This window comes from Muscardinus avellanarius (genome assembly GCF_963383645.1).
Source record: "Muscardinus avellanarius genome assembly, chromosome: 17".
NCBI lineage: Eukaryota > Metazoa > Chordata > Mammalia > Rodentia > Gliridae > Muscardinus > Muscardinus avellanarius.
Window position 1 is genome coordinate 52,556,067 of NC_137803.1, and position 18,596 is coordinate 52,574,662.

An 18,596-nucleotide genomic window follows, 5' to 3' on the forward strand; every position below is an offset into this window, starting at 1 on the left:
GGAGGGGAGAGAGAATTAATGAAGAAGCCCGTCCACTGACTTTTTTGTACATATGGGAGAATACCAAGGCCAATCTCAGTGTCTAGGATGAGGAAGGCAGGGGAGTGGGGAAAAAGCCGGGGGAAACTCACTAGGTACTGTGTGCATGTAGGTCGCTATCATTGTGAACATGTTTATGACATGAGACTATAATGCTCCAATAAAAATATTAAAATATAGTATCTCAATTACAGAAATGTTTGATGTCTAAAAACAAAGGGGCTCCTTTAAAACACAGTAAACTTAGGAAAAGATTTATCTATATCTTAGGGCAAACTATGTTCTCAAATAAAAAGTTTAAAAACCTATACAAATGCATACATGAGTATATTTACAGATAAACATAAATGCACAGAAAAAGGGCAGGACAGGATGAGGAACAAGTTTTAGCTATGAAAGTTCCTTCATTTTAAAAAATTCTGTAGTTTAAAATTTTAAATCTTTTGACTATATAAAATTACTCACAAAATTGCTTATAAAAGCAGATATTTGGATTCATTTTTTCAAAAAGCATAAGAGCAAAAAAATCACAGGTAAAACAAAACCATTGAGAACCATCCCATACACACAGAAACATGCAGAAAGAGAAAAAACTTTTGTCTAAAACAATGTACGTACACACACACACACACACACACACACACACACACAACCTCTAAGCTACATCTCCAGCCCTATTTTATTTTTATTTTGAAACAGGATTTCAATAGGTTGATGAGAGTCTCACTACTTGCTGAGGCTATCTTCAAACATGTGATCCTCCTGTTTCAGCCTCTCAAGTACTGGGATTACACATGTGTGCCACCATGTCCAACCCAATTTAACATAATCAAAGATTGCAAATAATATCCAACTTAAGGTAATTTTAAAAAGCAGAAATTCTGTTTATGGTGTACATACCTTGGTTGTTTTGAAGAGTCTTTGTTTTATCAATTCTACATGGGTTTAACTGAAGAACTGATGCAAGTTCACAACCTTTATGGACTGACCTGTTTTTAATTTTTATTGGCTCGTTAGAACCAGTACTATTCATGTCATCAAAAACATTCTCTGTCTCTGAACTTTCATGTGGACAGAGAGGAACTTTGAAGATAGGATTTTCTTCTTTTATTTGTAGCCATGCTTTATTATCTGGAGAGGACTTATTCAAGGACTGGAAGCTACACTCCTGTAAACAGGGCTCCTCTGGAGAATCTGTGGGTAACGGGCAGCTCCCATCCGAGGCCTTATGAATTGACGAAGAACCTTTAGGAATGGGCTTTAAAGCCTCATAAAGAGTCACTTGTTTAAATCTGTTTTTAAAGGTCTCACTTGTTTGGCTTTTCTCTTGACGCTGAATAGCTGAAAATCGATCAGAGAGATCCAGAGGTTTATCCATCACATGGTCCCCATTAATGGAAAATTGACCATTCATTGGAAAAGGAAAAGCATTTTCCTTATCAAAAGAGGCTTGGGGGCAGCTTACTTCATACTCAGTTTCTTCTTCTTCAGTTTTCTTCCTTTTTGATGTTCTGCCTCCCAATGGTTTCAGGGGCATCAAATGTTTATCAGTAATAGCATCTTTAATATGATCAGTACTATTCTGTTCACTTATGGATTCACTTATATTTTTAAGTTTCTGCTTATGAGAAGATGGCTGGCTAATGATCTTACTCACTTCAGATCCAAGACTATGTGTGAAAAGAGTACTATCTTCAGATTTTGATCTAGTTTTCTCTGATCTAGAAACAGAAGTGTTGCTAAAAGGGGCTGTCTTCAGATGGTTTTTTCCCCCAGTGTCTAAAAGAGAAGGGGACAAACTTGTATTCAAGCCCAAACTACTTTTCACATTTGAGGTAGCTCCAAACACAGGAGATGAAACCCGAGTAGTCAGTTCTTCTTGAGGTGTCGTCTTTGAAATAGAATCTGAAAATCTAAATTTAAAAAGTTATAAAATTTGTTTTCTACTAAAGGAATAGTATAAAAATTAAGAGAAAAGAATCCTAAAAATGTTTTTGCTAACACAGAATAGTAAGGTTTTACCTACATATCAGAGCAAATGGTTAAAAAAAACTTAAGATACAGCATAGCCCTTGACTTTGCTTCATTTGGCAGACAAAATGTAGAGGAAAATGAAACAGAAAATGTCTCAATACCATGATGTTTCAGCTATCATTTTCCCCAAGTAACTTAAATAACTTCAACATATAAAAATTTTTAATAAATTCCAATAAATAAAAAATTTTTTTTTGGGGGGGGTAGTGCTAGACATCAAACCTGGGGCTTCCAGCTTGCGAGGCAAGCACTCTACTGCTTAGCTACACTTCCAGCCTCCGGAATCCTTATACTATAGAACTAAATATAAACTAAGATCCTATCTTTAGCAAAGAAGATAGTATTAAAAAAAAATACTAGGTTTAAGTTTGAGGCTGGGGGACAGGTAAGAACGCTGGGTCTACCACTTAATAGCTAAGTGGCCTTAAACAAGACACCGAACCTCTCTGGAGCTGTGTTTTTGTCATCCGCCAAAAGAAGGAGTTGGGGGTTAGTAAAACCTACCTTAATGAGTTACTATCATGACAGATTAAATGTGATATATATAACACATAAATATACATATATATATATACCAACCAAGCAATTTGCTACATTAATATAGATATTATTATTAATGAATATTTTGAAATTAATAAAAAAGTGAGATGCAACACAATCTTGGAAGCTTGTCCAAGCTTATATTTTGAATAATAGGTAGTGTTTGGAAAGATAAAAACAGAAGTGATGATTTGGTCTAAAAAGGAGTAGAGTAACAAGGCTGGGAGATCTTAAATACTGCTTGAGAATGTACAAAAAGGTCCTTAAAATAACACCCACCTCTCTACTATAATGCAAAAAGCTCAATTGTTCATTAAGATACTTTTTATTTTTTGTGTGGGTCTGGGGATGGAACCCAGGGGTATTTGACCTCCAAGCTATGCCTCTTGCCCTATTTTTTATTCTTTATTTTGAAACAGGGTCTCACTAAGTTGTGGAGGGCCTCACTAAGTAGCTGAGGCTGGCCACGAACCTCTACATGATCCTCTACAGTCTCATCCTCCCGAATGCTGGGATTACGAGCGTGCGCCACTAGGCTTGGCTAAGAGACATTTTTAAAAACAAAAATACAACGCCAGGCGTGGTGGCGCACGCTTGTAATCCCCGCACTTGGGAGGAAGAGACAGGAGGATTGCGCAGGTTCAAAGCCAGCCGCACTGGCTTAAAAGACCCTGTTTCCAAATACAAAAAAGTATAAAATAGGTCTGGGAGTGTAGCCTGGAGGTAGAAGGGCTTCCAGGAACCCCAGTACCACCAAAACAAACAAACAAACAAACAAAAACCCAAAAAAACAAACAGATAGGGCCAGGTGTAGTGGTGCACGCTTGATCCCTGCACTTGGGAGGTGGAGACAGGAGGATCGCACAGGTTCAAAGCCAGCCTAGCTGGCTTAGGAGACCCTGTTTCAAAAAAAAAAAAAAAATATATATATATATATATATAAAATAGGTGTCTGGGAGTGTAGCCTGGAGGTAGAAGAGTTTCCAGGAACCCCAGTACCACCAAAGAAAAAAAAAAAAAAAAAAAAGGAAGAAAACCAAACTTACGCTAAGAAAGAAGGGTTTCATTAAGAAGGGTTTCATTAAATGGTTTAATTATAATGGGATCTCATCAATATTTATAAGATTTAATCAAAGTGCTCCAAATTACCTTAAACTATCTTCACCATTTCTTGTAGATTCCTCAAAAGGCTGCTTCTTGTGATCTCCTTCCAGAGAGTGGTAGAGCTCATCACGAAGAGGGCTCATGGGACCTGGAGATTCCTTCAATAGTAAAATATGAAGCACATGCATGCAATGGAATTATTCATCCTTAAACAGGGATAAAGTACCAAAAAAAAAATGCTACATTGTAAGTTAACCTCAAAAATATAGTGCTAAAAAGGCCAGATTCAAAGGCCAAATAATATATGATTTCATTTACATTAAATATTTAGAATAGGTAAATCCAAAGGGACAGAGACGAGATTGGTGGCTACCAGGGGTTACAAAAAGATGGGTGAAATGGACACATTATGTTTCAGGGGTATGGGGCTTTTTTCTGGGCTAACAAACATGATTTATAACTACACAGAGGTAATCGTTGCATAATACTGTGAATGAACTAAATGTCCCTGAATTGTACACCTTAAAATGATTAATTTTGTTATGTAAATCTTATCAAATAAAAATATGAAGTGTTTTAAGTTTAAAGAAAGAAAAAACATCAAAATTTTAAAATTTTATAAGTATATTATACAACTGGTATATAAAACCCCAATTCTAAAAACATTATCAAGATGAGGGGAAAAGAATACAAATGAGAGAGAGAGGGAAGGGGTGGACAGCGAGCTGAGGTGAGCAGCTGCGGAACAGCCAGGTGGTATTCAGCAGTTTTTTTGGCGTAAGGAACATCTAAAGCTCCCAGGGGCCGGGCTCAGCACACATTGCAGGGATTCAGAGTGGAGCTCAAAACCAGAGAATACGCCAGCCTCATGGCCGGGGGCATGGCAGTGGTGCTATATTGCCAGCAGCGGCAGCAGCAAGTTCATTGAGTCTTATGTCATAGAAGGCATAAGAGGTGAAATCAAGAAATTTCTAGAAACAAATGAAAATAGAGATACAAAATATCAAAACCTCTGGGAAACTTTGAAGGCAGTATTAAGAGTGCTCACATAAGAAAAACAGAAAATCTTCAAATAAATAACCTAATGACACACCTCAAAGCCCTTGAAAAGCAGGAACATTGAACCCCAAAGCCAGTGGAAGACAGGAAACTATTAAAATTAGAGCAGGTGCCGGGGCCAGTGAGGCTGGGAATGGAGCCTGCCGTGAGGCAAGGCCAGTGCTGGGACCTCCGAGGCCATGATCGGAGCCTGCCGAGGGGTTAGGACGGTGCCGGGGCCAGTGGCTGGCATTGGAGCCTTCCGTGAAGCAAGGCCGCTACTGAGGCCTCCGAGGCTGTGATCGGAGCTTGCCAAGGGGTTAGGCCAGTGCTGGGGCCAGCGAGGCCAGCATCGGAGCCTTCCGTGAGGCAAGGCCGCTACTGAGGCCTCCTCTGAGGCTGTGATCGGAGCCTGCTGAGGGGTTAGGCCGGTGCCGGGGCCAGCGGCCGGCATCGGAGCCTGCCTTGAGGCAAGGCCACTACTGGGGCCTCCGAGGCCGGGATCGGAGCCTGCCGAGGAATTAGGCCGGTGCTAGGGTCAGCGATGTTGGGACGGAGCCTGCCTTGAAGCAAGACAGGTGCTGGGGCCACCGAGGCCGGGATCAGAGCCAGCCGAGGGTTTAGGCCGGTGTGGCGGCCAGCGAGGCCAGAATTGGGGCCTCCCATGAGGCAAAGCCGCTGCCTGAGCCAGTGAGGTCTGGATCAGTCCACCAGGTAGCCAGGCCACTACTGGGGCCGTCAAGTGTGGGATTGGTACTTGCAACGTGACATGCACAGAGAAATATCGCAGAAAATAAAAACCAGATGCTTCCCCTAATCAGCAATAACCAGGAGGAAAGGGATAACAGGAAGAGGTCGAGGTATAGAAAGGGCCCTATAGCGAAGCAATTAAGGTAACCAATCAGAGGGTATGGGATAGGGGAGGATGGAGCCTCTTTAAAACTCAGGAGGTATATAAACAAATGTATCAAAGTTAATCACCAAACAAGCATGGGATCGAGGGAGGGGGAGGGAATGGGATGGGGGAGTGGATGAGGGCTAATTGGATGATGTGTGCTTGTATATCCTCTCAAGTCTTGTATTACAATGTGATGTATGATTACAATGCACCAATAAAAAAAATACAGAAAATCAACAAAACCAAAAGCTGGTTTCTTGAAAAAATTAACAAGATAGATAAACCACTAGCCAACCTAACTAAAAAAAAAGAGAATCAACCCAAATTATGAAGATAAGAGATGAAAAAGGAGACATTACTATTGACAGTATAGAAATCCAGAGGATTATCAGAAACTACTTTGAAAAACTATATTCCAAAAAAGGGAAAATCTGGAGGAAATTGACAACTTCATAGATAAATACAACCTTCCTAAACTGAGTTAAGAAGATATAGAACACTTAAACCAACCAATAACAATTAAAGAGATTGAAACAGCAATAAAGAGCTTACCATCAAAGAAAAGCCCAGGATCAGATGGTTTTCCAAGTGAATTCTATAAAACCTTTATAGAAAAGCTAACCCTAATATTCCTCAAACTATTTCGTGAAATAGAAAAAAGTGGGACTCTTCCAAATACATTCTATTCTATGAAGCCAACATCACACTAATACCCAAACCGAATAAAGACAGTTCAAGGAAGGAAAACTACAGGCCTATATCTCTGATGAACTTGGATGCAAAATTATTAAACAAAATACTAGCAACACGCATTCAAAACCACATCAAGAAAATCATTCACCATGACCAGGTAGGGTTCATCCCAGGGATGCAAGGCTGGTTCAACATATGAAAATCAATCCATGTAATTCATCATATAAACAGAATCAAAGACAAAAATCACAGGATCATTTCAATAGATGCAGAAAAAGCATTTGATAAAGTCCAACATCCTTTTATGATTAAAACACTGCAGAGAATTGGAATAGAAGGAACATATCTCAACATCATAAAAGCAATCTATAATAAGCCCACCGCCAACATCATATTAAATGGGGAAAAACTTCAAGAATTCCCCTAAAAACAGGAACAAGACAAGGATGTCCATTATCACTTCTCTTCAATATTGTACTTGAGATTCTAGCTAGAGCAATAAGGCAAGAAGAGGAAATCAAAGGAGTACAAATAGGAAAAGAACTTAAACTTTCACTATTTGCAGATGACATGATACTATATTTAGAAAACCCAACAAACTCAATCAAAGGCTTATAGAACTGATCAACAAATTCAGCAAAGTGTCTGGATACAAAATCAATCTTAAAAAATCAAAAGCTTTCCTGTACACCAACCATAAATCCACTGAAAAAGAAATTCAGAAAACACTTCCACTGAGGATCTCCCACAAAAAATAAAATACTTAGGAATAAACTTAAGCAAGGAGGTAAAAGATCTCTACAAAGAAAATTATAAAATACTGAAAAAAGAAATCGAAGGAGATCTTAGAAGATGGAAGGATCTTCCATGTTCATGGATTGGCAGAATAAATATCATTAAAATGGTCATCCTTCCAAAAGTGATCTACAGATTTAACGCAATGCCCATTAAATTACAAAGATCATTCCTCACAGACATAGAAAAATCAGTCCTTAAATTTATTTGGAATAACAAAAAGCCCAGCATAGCCAAAGTAGTTCTCAGCAACAAAAACTACACAGGAGGAATCACAATACCTGGCTTTAAACTATACTACAAAGCCACTGTAATAAAAATAGCATGGTAGTGGCACAAAAACAGATACATAGACCAATGGAGCAGAATAGAAGACCCAGAAACAAATCCACACGCTTTCAGCCAATTCATTTTTTTACAAAGGGGCTAAAAATATACACTGGAAAAAAATAGCCTCTTCAACAAATGGTGCTGGCAAAACTGGTTAACCATATGCAGAAAATTGGAAATTAATCCCACTTTCTCATGCTGTACAAAAGTCAATTCAAGATGGATCAAAGACTTGGAAATCAAACCAGAGACCTTGAAGCTCCTTGAAGAGGGCATAGGTCCAACACTGCAACACATAGACACAGATAAACACTTTCACAAAAAGACCCCAAAGGTACAACAAATTAAAAGGCGAATCAATACGTGGGATTGTATGAAACTGAAGAGCTTCTGTTCAGCAAAGGAAACTGTCAAGAACCTCAATCGAGAGCCAACAGAATAGGAGAAGATTTTTGCCACCTCTACCTCTGATAGAGGACTAATATCCAGAATATACAGAGAACTCAAGAAACTTAACACTAAGAAAACAAAGCATCCAATACAAAATGGGCAAAAGAACTAAATAGACACTTCACAAGAGAAGAAATTCAAATGGCCAATAAATCCATGAAAAAATGCTCAACATCACTGGCAATCAGAGAGATGCAAACAAAACTACCCTGAGATTTCACCTAACTCCAACTAGAATGGCCATCATTCAAAACACAAACAACAACAGATGCTGGTGAGGATGTGGACAAGTGGGAACTGGTGGGACTGAAAATTAGTGTAATCACTTTGGAAAACAGTATGGAGAATCCTCAGAAGAATGGAAACAAATATACCATTTGATCCAGCAATACCACTTCTGGGTATCTACCCAAAAGATAGGAAACCAAACTAGCAAACTAATGTATTTGTATCTATGTTCATAGTTGCACAATTCACCATAGCCAAACTATGGAACCAGCCAAGATGTCCATCAACAGATGAATGGATTACAAAACTGTGGGATATGTACACAATAGAATTTTACTCAGCAATTAAAAAAAACTCAATTACATCATTTTCAGGGAAATGGATGGAACTGGAGGGCATTATGCTAAGTGAGATTAGTCAATCACAAAAAATAAGAAATCAGATGCTTTCCCTCATATGTGAGAGTTAGGGAGAAAGGGGTCATAGGAGGAACTCTTGAAAGAGGAAATTCTATAGAGGAGCAAACAAGACAACCTAAAGGAGGAGAAAGGAGGGGGGAAGAGGAAAATCTCTAAAGCTCACAATGTACTTAAACATATCGAAGTCAACCACTAAGCCAAGCAAGGCAAGGAGGGATGGGGAGGGAATGGGGTGGGAATTGGGTAGGGGTTAAATCAGTGATGTGTACATGCATGTACACACAAGTTTTTTACCCCAATATGATGTATGAATATAATGCACCAATAAAAATTTTAAAAAAAGAATACAAATGAATTAATAGGATCCTTTAGAAAACAGGGCTTCTCAAACTTTAATATGCATACAAATTGACTTTATATCTTGTTAAAATATAAGTTTAGTAGGTCTGATATTCTGTATATCTAACAAACTTCAAAAGTGTTACAACTGCTTTTGAACTATGGATCACACTTAGAGCAGCAAGTCTTCAGATATCAACTCCTTTAATACATTTGGTATTTAAACTACTGACTTGCCAGGTTTGTAGGTAGGAGTTAATTAGAAATCATTAACCATTTAAAGTTCAAACATTAAAAACTACCTACTATCAGTTGAGGATTGATATGAAAAGGTAAAAATATATAATAAAAATTTCAGTTTTGGGGAATTCAATAATAAGACGACCTTTTAAGACCACACATACATTTGCTAAGTTAAGCAAAAAGAATACTTAAAGTTGTACTAAAACAGAACTTCTTAAAATTAAAGATTTCAATTTTCTAGGGATAAATTAAAAAAAAAAGTAAACTTGCCTGATGTAATAATGAAGGACTGAAGGAAAAAAATATCACAGGGACAATCTCTGATCTAATCCCTAAGAATTAGGTGTGCCTGGAATGGCATTTCTTGGTAGTCCGAATAATTCAGTCTTCTTTTTCTAAATCAAACTTCAATTTAAAGGATATAAAACAGACCCAATACATTCTGAAATCAACCTAAAGGTCTATATCTTTTCTTAGATAGAATGAGGGTAGAGAGGGAACTTGAAAGAGGGGACAAGAGAGAGGACTTACAAAATAAATCCCCTATGCTATCATTGATTTTCTGTTAAAAAAAATTTATATTGGTGATTGAACCCAGTGGCATTCTACCTCCAAGATACAATCCCAGCCTTTTTAATTTTTTTTTTTTTAATTTTGAAACAGGGTCTCACTAAGTTGCAGAGGGTCTCACTGAACTGCTGAGGCTGGCTTTGAAACTTGCAATCTGCCTAGCTCAGCCTCTCAAAGTACTGAGATTATAGGTATGAACCACCAGGCCAGGGTCATCCCCTATAATTCTGACTCAATCATATACTAAAAATTCTTAAGACTTAGCCAGGCGTGGTGACGCACTCTTGTAATCCCTGCATTTGGGAGGTGGAGACAGGAGGATAGCGCAGGTTCGAAGCCAGCCATGCTGGCTTAAGAGGCCCTGTTTCCAAATTAAAAAAAAAAAAGTATAAAATAGGTCTGGGAGTGTAGTCTGGAGATAGAAAGGTTTCCAGGAACCCCAGTACCACCACCACCAAAAAAATAAATAAATAAATAAATTTAAGACTTGATTTCTGGGACTGCATGAGACAGATAAATAGACCTTTCTAACACTAGTTTTGTTCTATGTCTTTGTTCAATTACCTTTGGATAAAATAATTTGTCTCTTGCTCAGTTCTCTAAAAATGGATATAAATGTACTTATGAAGTAATTGATATTATCATCAAACTAAATACGTACAGGTTCTTCTTCAACATTGATTCCAAGTGTTTCAGCAACAACTGTATCCAAATTAAAAGATGTTTTATCAGTGGGGTAACTGCTTGTTCCATGTGTTTCTAAGTATGAAAAAATAAACCAATTATATAATTGTAGAAATTACATATATAAAAAAATTATTAAAAGTAAGGAAAAGGCTCAAAGAAACACTTCATAAGATGACACTGGATAAATTTTTAAGTTTTGTTCCAAAGTAAAAATATCTACTATATGTAGCAATAAATTTTAGCAGGTGTTTTGCATCTATACTTGCTAAATATTTTCAGCAAGGTTTTCTATTTTTCTTAAATGAACAGAATGCAGTAAGTAAATTAATTTTCTTATTAACACTGGAAAAAATCATAAAATGGGGTTTCAATAGATTATTTTGTCCTAAGGTAAAGCAGAAAAATTAAACTATATTTATTGTATGTTTCATAAATGTATGAGAAAGGTTTTTAGCACTGTATTTTAAAAATTTAAGGTAACTAACATATTATCTACATAGTAATAATCATCTATATTTAAGTACTTTATAAAGTTTTATACATATAGTTTCTATAAATCATCAAGTATTTACCGAGCATTTACTGTGTTCCAGGTATTATGCTAAGCACTAGATCAAAGGAAAAAGTTCTTGTTCTCAAGGAGCTTATGACTATAGTTGAAATATAAAAATAAAACTGCAGTAGAATGTGAGAAACATCATAAAGGCACATATAAAGAGTGACTTAAGCCTGGCGTGGTGGCACACGCTTGTAATCCCTGCGCTTGGGAGGCGGAGACAGGAGGATTGCGCAGGTTCGAAGCCAGTTGTGCTGGCTTAAGAGACCCTGTTTCCAGATAAAAATATAAAAAACAAACAGGTCTGGGAGTGTAGCCCGGAGGTACAAGGGTTTCCAAGAACCCCAGTACCACCCCCCCCCCCAAAAAAAAGAGTGACTTAAACACAGACTCCTAACTCTGCCTTGGGAAATGAAAGCAAACTACACAAAGTGATGCCCCAACTGACCCTAAAGAGAAAGTAGAGTTTTGCAAGTTATGTAGACCGGAGGCAAAAAGTGGGATACTAGGTATGTTTAAGGGTATAAACACAAGAAACAAAATTCTGTGTATAGGGAACTACATGTGGTTTAACTGTTAGACACTGAATCACAGATGGAGGTTAGCAGGACATAAGCTTAGTTAGGGGAGTTAGGGGTCAGATTATGCTAAGGAGTTTAGAATTTCACCAGTAGACCATGAAAAGAAATCCAAGTTTTAAAGGGAGGACAGAAACAATAATAGTAGAATTGAAAATGGAATTCTGGCTGTGAAAGGCTTCTGGAAAAGAAGCAATCACTAGTAGTAGTAGACAGGGGGACTCATTAGATTACTACAACAGTCTTAGCATAAGAATGCTGAAGACCAAAATAAGTATAATGGAGGTGGAGAAGAACATGTAGACTGGACAATTAGGAGGTGGAATAAATGAGAGTTAAGAGGTTGTTTAGAAACATGAGATGAAGAAGCAGGAGTCTAGCATGACTAAAAGCTTGATTTAGGTAACCTAAAAGATGTGTATACTGTAATTCACAGAGGTTTTATTTATTATTATTATTATTATAATTTTTTGGTGGTACTGGGCATGGAACCCTTCTACCTCCAGGCTACACTCCCCAGACCTATTTTATATTTTTACTTGGAAACAGGGTCTCTTAAGCCAGCGAGGCTGGCTTCGAACCTGCCAAAAGGACAGTGATCCTCCTGTCTCTGCCTCCCAAGCGCAGGGATTACAAGCATGCGCCACCATACCCAGCAATTCACAGAGGTTTTAAATCTCAGAAAAAGGATAGGTCTATTTTTCTTAATTTCATTGTTTACATGCTGAAGGTGAAGGCTACCCAGGTAGAGATGCTCAATAGCAGGCAGATGCATTGGTTCGGAATACAGGATAAAAATCTTGGAACAGGGACATAGATTTGGGATTTATTAGCGTATGGGTGGTAGAGTACTGACTCTAGGTGAGATCCCTCATAAAGAGAAAGTAAAAAACAGGTCCAGAACCACATTTATTAGGGATCAGCAACATTGGTGACTTTTGCTGGAAGAATTTTAGTGCAATGAGTGACCAAAAAGGTGTGCAAATGTATTTTCTTTCTCTCTGTCTCGTTCTGTAACACTCAGTGCTCTTTCCCGAGCACCCTGTTATAGACATAGGCTGTGTGCACTTGGGAAGAGCACACATAGACCTAATTCTATGTACATACTAATATAAGATAACCTGTAACTTCTAGAAAATCAGTCTTGCACTCATAAGCTAAACATCCATTCTTGGAAAAGGAATGGCAGCAAATGCTGTAATCCCAGTACTTGAGAGATTAAGACAGAGGATTGGAGGTTTGAGGTCAGCCTCAACAAATTAGTGAGACCCTGTTTCAAAATAGAAAATAAAACAGGGTTGGGGTACATGTGTAGCTCTGAGGTAGAATGTCTCTGGGTTCAATCCCTAGTACCACTAGAAAAAAAATAAATTCTCTTACCCATTTCCTTGCTAGCTACTGCTATCTCCCAGATATTCAAACACTTCCCTCAGTCTCTGCTCAAATGTCACTTTATGCGTGAAGCTTTCTAATATTCCTCTCAGCCTGTTTCATTTCTCTTCAGAACACCTGACACTACCTGACACATATTTATGTTCTTTCTTCCTCAACTAGACTGTAAATTCCACAGGGGTAAGGGTTTTGTTTGGTTCAGTGCTTGGTAATATAGTAGACACTTAATTATTGAATTAATGAGTAAACCACAGTAAAGCCTTACTTAAATCACTAGCAATCTGTATTTATATAGATGTAGATTTTAAAATGAATTATTACTAGGATAATACTGCTTTCTAATATGAAAAGACTTCTAAGCAACTAGAAGTATAAACAAAATTATATGAAAAATATCTTTGAAATTTTGTCTGATTCTGACTGTTGGTCATTCTTGCCTACCAACAACCACAAAAAGTAATCTCAGTATCTTACTAGTCATTGGAGCTTGACTTGGATCACAGGTGTCAGCGACTAGAATTTCATTTTCATTAGGCTTATGCTGTGAATGAGATGAAGCTTTGGATGCTTTTCTTAATTCTAAGGGGCAAAAGAGGAGAGATCACATAATTAAACAAACAATAGTAATGAAAAATTATAATATTCTAATAAGCCAATACAAACTTGTCTTTAAATGAATTACAAAAACTATTTTATTTACATAATTCTCATATATACATATATATATATTTTGGTGGTACTGGGGGTGGAACCCAGAGGCTTTCTACCTCCGGGCTATACTTCCAGACTTATTTTTTATATTTTATTTGGAAATAAGGTCTCACTAAGTTGCTGAGACCCTCACTAAGTAGCTGCGGCTGGCTTTGAACCTGTGCGTCCTCCTGTCTCAACCTCCCAAGTGCTGGGATTACAAGCGTGAGCCAGCACGCCCGGCTAATTCTCATATTTCAAGAAGTAAATTTCTTGTGCCAGGCGTGGTGGTGCACGCTTGCAATCCCAGCATCTGGGAAGCAGAGATCAGAGGATCGCCATTCGCACACAGCCTCAGCTACTTGGCAAGGCCTTTTGCAATTCAGTGAGACCCTGTTTCAAAAAAAAAAAAAAAAAAAAAAAGAAATAGGACTGGGGGTTGTAGCTTGGAGGTACAATGCCCCTAGGTTCCATCTCCAGTCCTGCAATAAATAAATAAATAATAATAATAATAATAATAGAAAGAAAAAAGAAAGAAAGAAAGGAAAATTTCTTGAGTAGTACTAAGAAACAAAGATAAAAGTTAAGAAAGTGATGGGATAGAGAACTAGGGCAGGTTTCTTCTGACCTAAGTTGTCTAAGCAGAAATATTTGAATGTATTCTAATGTTTCTTTTCTTTCTGTATCTGCTGAAAATCAGGTTAAATTTAAAATGTGTACTATAGCACGTATCTCCATAACTTTTATTTGGGTTTTATCTTCTGGAAGGAAACCCTGAAACATGCTTTATAAGAAATATTTCTAGTATTTAAGAATTTTCTTCAAAGAAAAACAAAAGAAAAAGGAAAATAGAGATTTAATTATAACTTGAAAATAATATATGTAAAGCACTATACATCTAATGTAAACAAGAAAACAAAAGAACAGGATTAGTCATTAAATCATTTAAAACTTTTAAAATAATTTGCACTGCTCAAAAGTTATATCTTAAAACTAAAATTTAAGAGTTCAAATAAAAAATTATTAGAACTTAATGGTGGCACACACCTGTAATCCCAGTACCTGGGAGGTTGAGACAGGAAGATTGCAGGTTTGAGGACGGCCTGAACAACTTAGTGAGGCCATCAGCAACTCAGTGAGGCCATTTCAAAATTAAAAAGTAAAATAGGACTATGGGTGGAACTCAGGTAGAACATCCCTGGGCTTGCTCTCCAGAACCACACACACATACATATGCACACACCAAAAGATTACCACAAGATTAAAATTAAGTTTTTAAATAGTTATATGATGCTCTTATCCAGTGAAGAAGAAAAAAAAAGCATTTATGATGGATACACAAGACTTTTCTAAAAGAGAAAACTGCTGTGGCTTGTTTTCTGGCTATTCATATACATAGATTTAAACATTATCTAAATTATGTAGATAGTTCATATCCTATCTGGTAGCCAACTAAAAGGTCAATGAATATTCATTCATCAAGATCTATAATCTTGTATTATTATTTAGCTCCTTGTTACATGTAGGCTTTGAATCAGTTCTTTTGTTTTCCACTAGATGGAGATACAAACTCACATAAAATAGAGAACTGTGCCAATTTTTCAATATCAATGAATAAAGATATATTTATTCTTTTGAAAGCACAGCTACTATCAACGATGTACTGCATTATATGAACACCTCTAGAACTTTGTGCACCTCCTTTCTCCAAATGCTTTACTTGTTACAAACAACTTAGGCTAAAAATTAAAGTCTTTACCATTTAGTTTAGGTTAGCATTAAAAGGAATAATCATTTTGTTATGTCACATTTCAGGTTTATATGAAGAGGTAGTTTTAAGGTATTTCTTAGAAATGGTAAACTGGGCTGGAATTAGATTACTGATAGTCTACAAAGGATATACATTATAAAGCTATTTCTTTATTACCACCAAGTGCTAAAAATTATAATAAATAAATATAACCAGTTAAAAACAGCTTCAAATGGCATGACTATCTGTGGGTAAGCCCTGCAAAGTGTAAAGTTTGGAACCAGTACAATGAATACTTTATTTTTGACTGAGCTATCTATTTGACAGTTGACTTTGAGTTGACTTTTTAACCTCTCTAAACAGATCTCTATTTATTAAACAAAGGAGCTAATAGCTACCTCACAAGCTTGTGTGAATTAAAATAAGCTTGTTGTGAATAATAAGCAAACCAGCATTTAATACTTCCAACACAGGAGGTAGAAATTAACATTAAGTGTCTTTCCAACTCAGTTATACACACGTTAAGAATATTTTTAAAAGAAAAAGGAGAATAATTTTCCATATTTGTAAAATGCTGAGTACTTGCATAATCAAATGAGCAATATGTGTCTATCCAAGCAGAAAATGCCCTCTCATTCACTTTATTAATTGAAGTTAAATTCACAGTTGTACTATGGGTCACTTGAACAATGACTGTGTTCCTTTTACTAGATCCAATAATGTAAAAATAGACAAATACATTTTTACAAAACCAGGTAACTAGCATGCAGTAACTCAGCGAGACCCTGTTTCAAAATACAAAAATATAATAGGGCTGGGGGGGGGACCTCAGAGGTACAGCACCCATGGATTCATTCCCAGCACAATACACACACACAAACACACACACATACCACCGCTGCTGCCACCACCACCACCACCAAAAGCAAAGCTAGGTGACTAAAATACAGTTCTAACCAGTACAACACACACACACACACACACACACACACACACACGCACGCACGCACGCACGCACACACATACACACACCCACCAAAAGCAAAAAGCAAAAGGAGGTGACTAAAATACAGTTTTAACCCTTACCATTTGTACAGACAGAGTGCTCCAATTTACTCTGTGTTTTTTCGATGTATCGAACATGGAGATTCTCCTTTCTTCGTAGGCGGTTTACGCCAGAAAATGAAAAGGCTGTTATCGGGGAATCTGGAATAACATTTTCCTCACATTCAAGCTCAGTTGCTTCATGGTGTTGACCATTCCTAGATGAAGATGGCAAATGAAAGAAAACAATTTCAGCAAATCTTTATTGAAACATCTACTACTGACACTGATAACTATCAACCTTTGTTGTGTATTTACATTGCTGGGAACTATTATGTATTACTTAATTATCACAACTGTGTGAGATAGTTTTATTATTCACATTTTAAAGTTTTAGAAATAGTCACCTATTTGGCAGAGATTCTGGGGACCTCTAATGTTAAACATTCACTGTATTATACTTAGTGTATATATACCATGAGTTTAGTGACCAACTACCATAGGCTTCAAAATTTTAATTTCTATCATTACTTCTAAACAGGCCCTCTTATAGTCTACTCCCAAAAGAGCATTCACAATAATCCTATTAAAACTTAAGTCATAATAATTAAATCTCTGATTAAACTCTGCTACATTTCTCCTTTTTTTTTTTTTTTTCCCCTGAACTGGGGATGGAACCCAGGGGCATTGTACCTCTGAGCTACACCCCCAGCCCTATTTTTTAGTCTTTTTAATTTTTGAAACAGGGTCTCACTGACTTGTGAAGGGCCTCATTAAGTAGCTGAGGCTGTCCATGAACCATGATCCTCCAGTCTCTGCCTCCACTGGGATTACAAGTGTGCGCCACCATGCCCAGCTTACATTTCTCCTTTTCACTAAGAATACAAATCAAAATCCTTTGAATAATTCACAAGAACCTGCAGAATCTGCGAGCCACACACTCTTGAGTTTCCTCAAGCACACCAAGCATAATCCTACTCTTTTTGATTTTGCTGTACCATGTGCTGTTTCCCAGAGAGCCACATGGCTCATCACCTCTTTTCCTTCATGTCTTTTTGAGAATTTTAATATTTAAAACTGCAAGTCCTAAGCTGGGCACAATGGTGCACATCTGTAATCCCAGTACTTGGGAGGCTGAGACAGAGAGATTGGAGGTTTGAGGCCAGTCTTAGAAATTTAGTAAGACCTGTAGCAACCTAGTGAGACCCTGTTTCAAAACAAAAACATAAAAAGGACTGGGAGTATAGCTCAGAGGTAGAATGCCCCTGGGTTCAATCCCTAACAATACACATACATGCATACTTAAATTATAATTCCCTTCCCCACCCTTGTTTCTTATATCTGGTTATTTTACTTTATCTATTGTAAATATGCTTTCTAACAAAGTATTTAATCACAAGTACCTACAATACTAGGCAACTAATAGGTACTGCAGATTCACTGAATATGAAACATTCCCAGTTTTCAAGAAACAAAGAAGTCTGCCATATTGAGCATATGTTCTTACCCAATGGCACTAAAGACTGGGTTTGGATTGAATTATGGTTATTGAGTAAATTTACATTAACTGACTTTCCCATGTCAAATCATTACTGACCTTACTGGCCAACCAACTCATACCATTCTGTCAGCCATTTAGTCTTTAAAATACATACTTTCATTGGTACACTGTAATTACACATCTTAGTGAGACTCAAAGTCATACAAACATGCACACAGGTCTTGAAGTTTCTCTTCACATTCCACTCTGCTACCCGCCCCTCCCATTCCTAACAGTGATATTGGTAGTGATGCTTTCATACATGGGCTGAACATAATTTGTGCTGTTTCTTTCAACAGTTCTTCCTTTTCTCTTTCCCACCACCCTTCCCCTTTCTCTTCTACTATTCTATTGATCACTTTCCTCAATTATCTATAAAGTCTCTTTTGTTACCTATTTTCTCCCTAGCTCCACATTTGAGAAAAAACATTCCACCCTCAACTTTGTGACTGGCTGATCTCACTTAGCACAATAGTCTCTAATTCCATACACTTACCTGCAAATAACATAATTTTGTTGTTTTCTATGGCTGAGCAAAATTCTCTAATGCATATATACAACATTTTCATTATCCATTCATCTATTGACAGACACCTCAGTTGGTTCAATCATTTAGCTACTGTAAATTGTGTTGCTATA

At 37.1% G+C, this 18,596-nt stretch overlaps 1 protein-coding gene across 2 annotated transcripts in view; it reads right to left on the minus strand.

Annotated features, from left to right (window-relative positions):
- RBBP8 (RB binding protein 8, endonuclease) overlaps positions 1–18,596 on the minus strand; it is a gene marked incomplete at both ends in the record, with an annotated part of 100,013 nt that overhangs the window by 26,715 nt on the left and 54,702 nt on the right. The window contains 5 exons of one of the 2 annotated variants that reach the window (XM_080714418.1): positions 940–1,952; positions 3,763–3,875; positions 10,382–10,479; positions 13,408–13,512; positions 16,460–16,635. In XM_080714418.1, the coding sequence (XP_080570544.1) occupies positions 940–1,952; positions 3,763–3,875; positions 10,382–10,479; positions 13,408–13,512; positions 16,460–16,635 (1,505 nt within the window). Of the gene's footprint in view, positions 1–939; positions 1,953–3,762; positions 3,876–10,381; positions 10,480–13,407; positions 13,513–16,453; positions 16,636–18,596 lie in introns of both variants that reach the window. The other variant, XM_080714417.1, reaches the window with a different exon arrangement.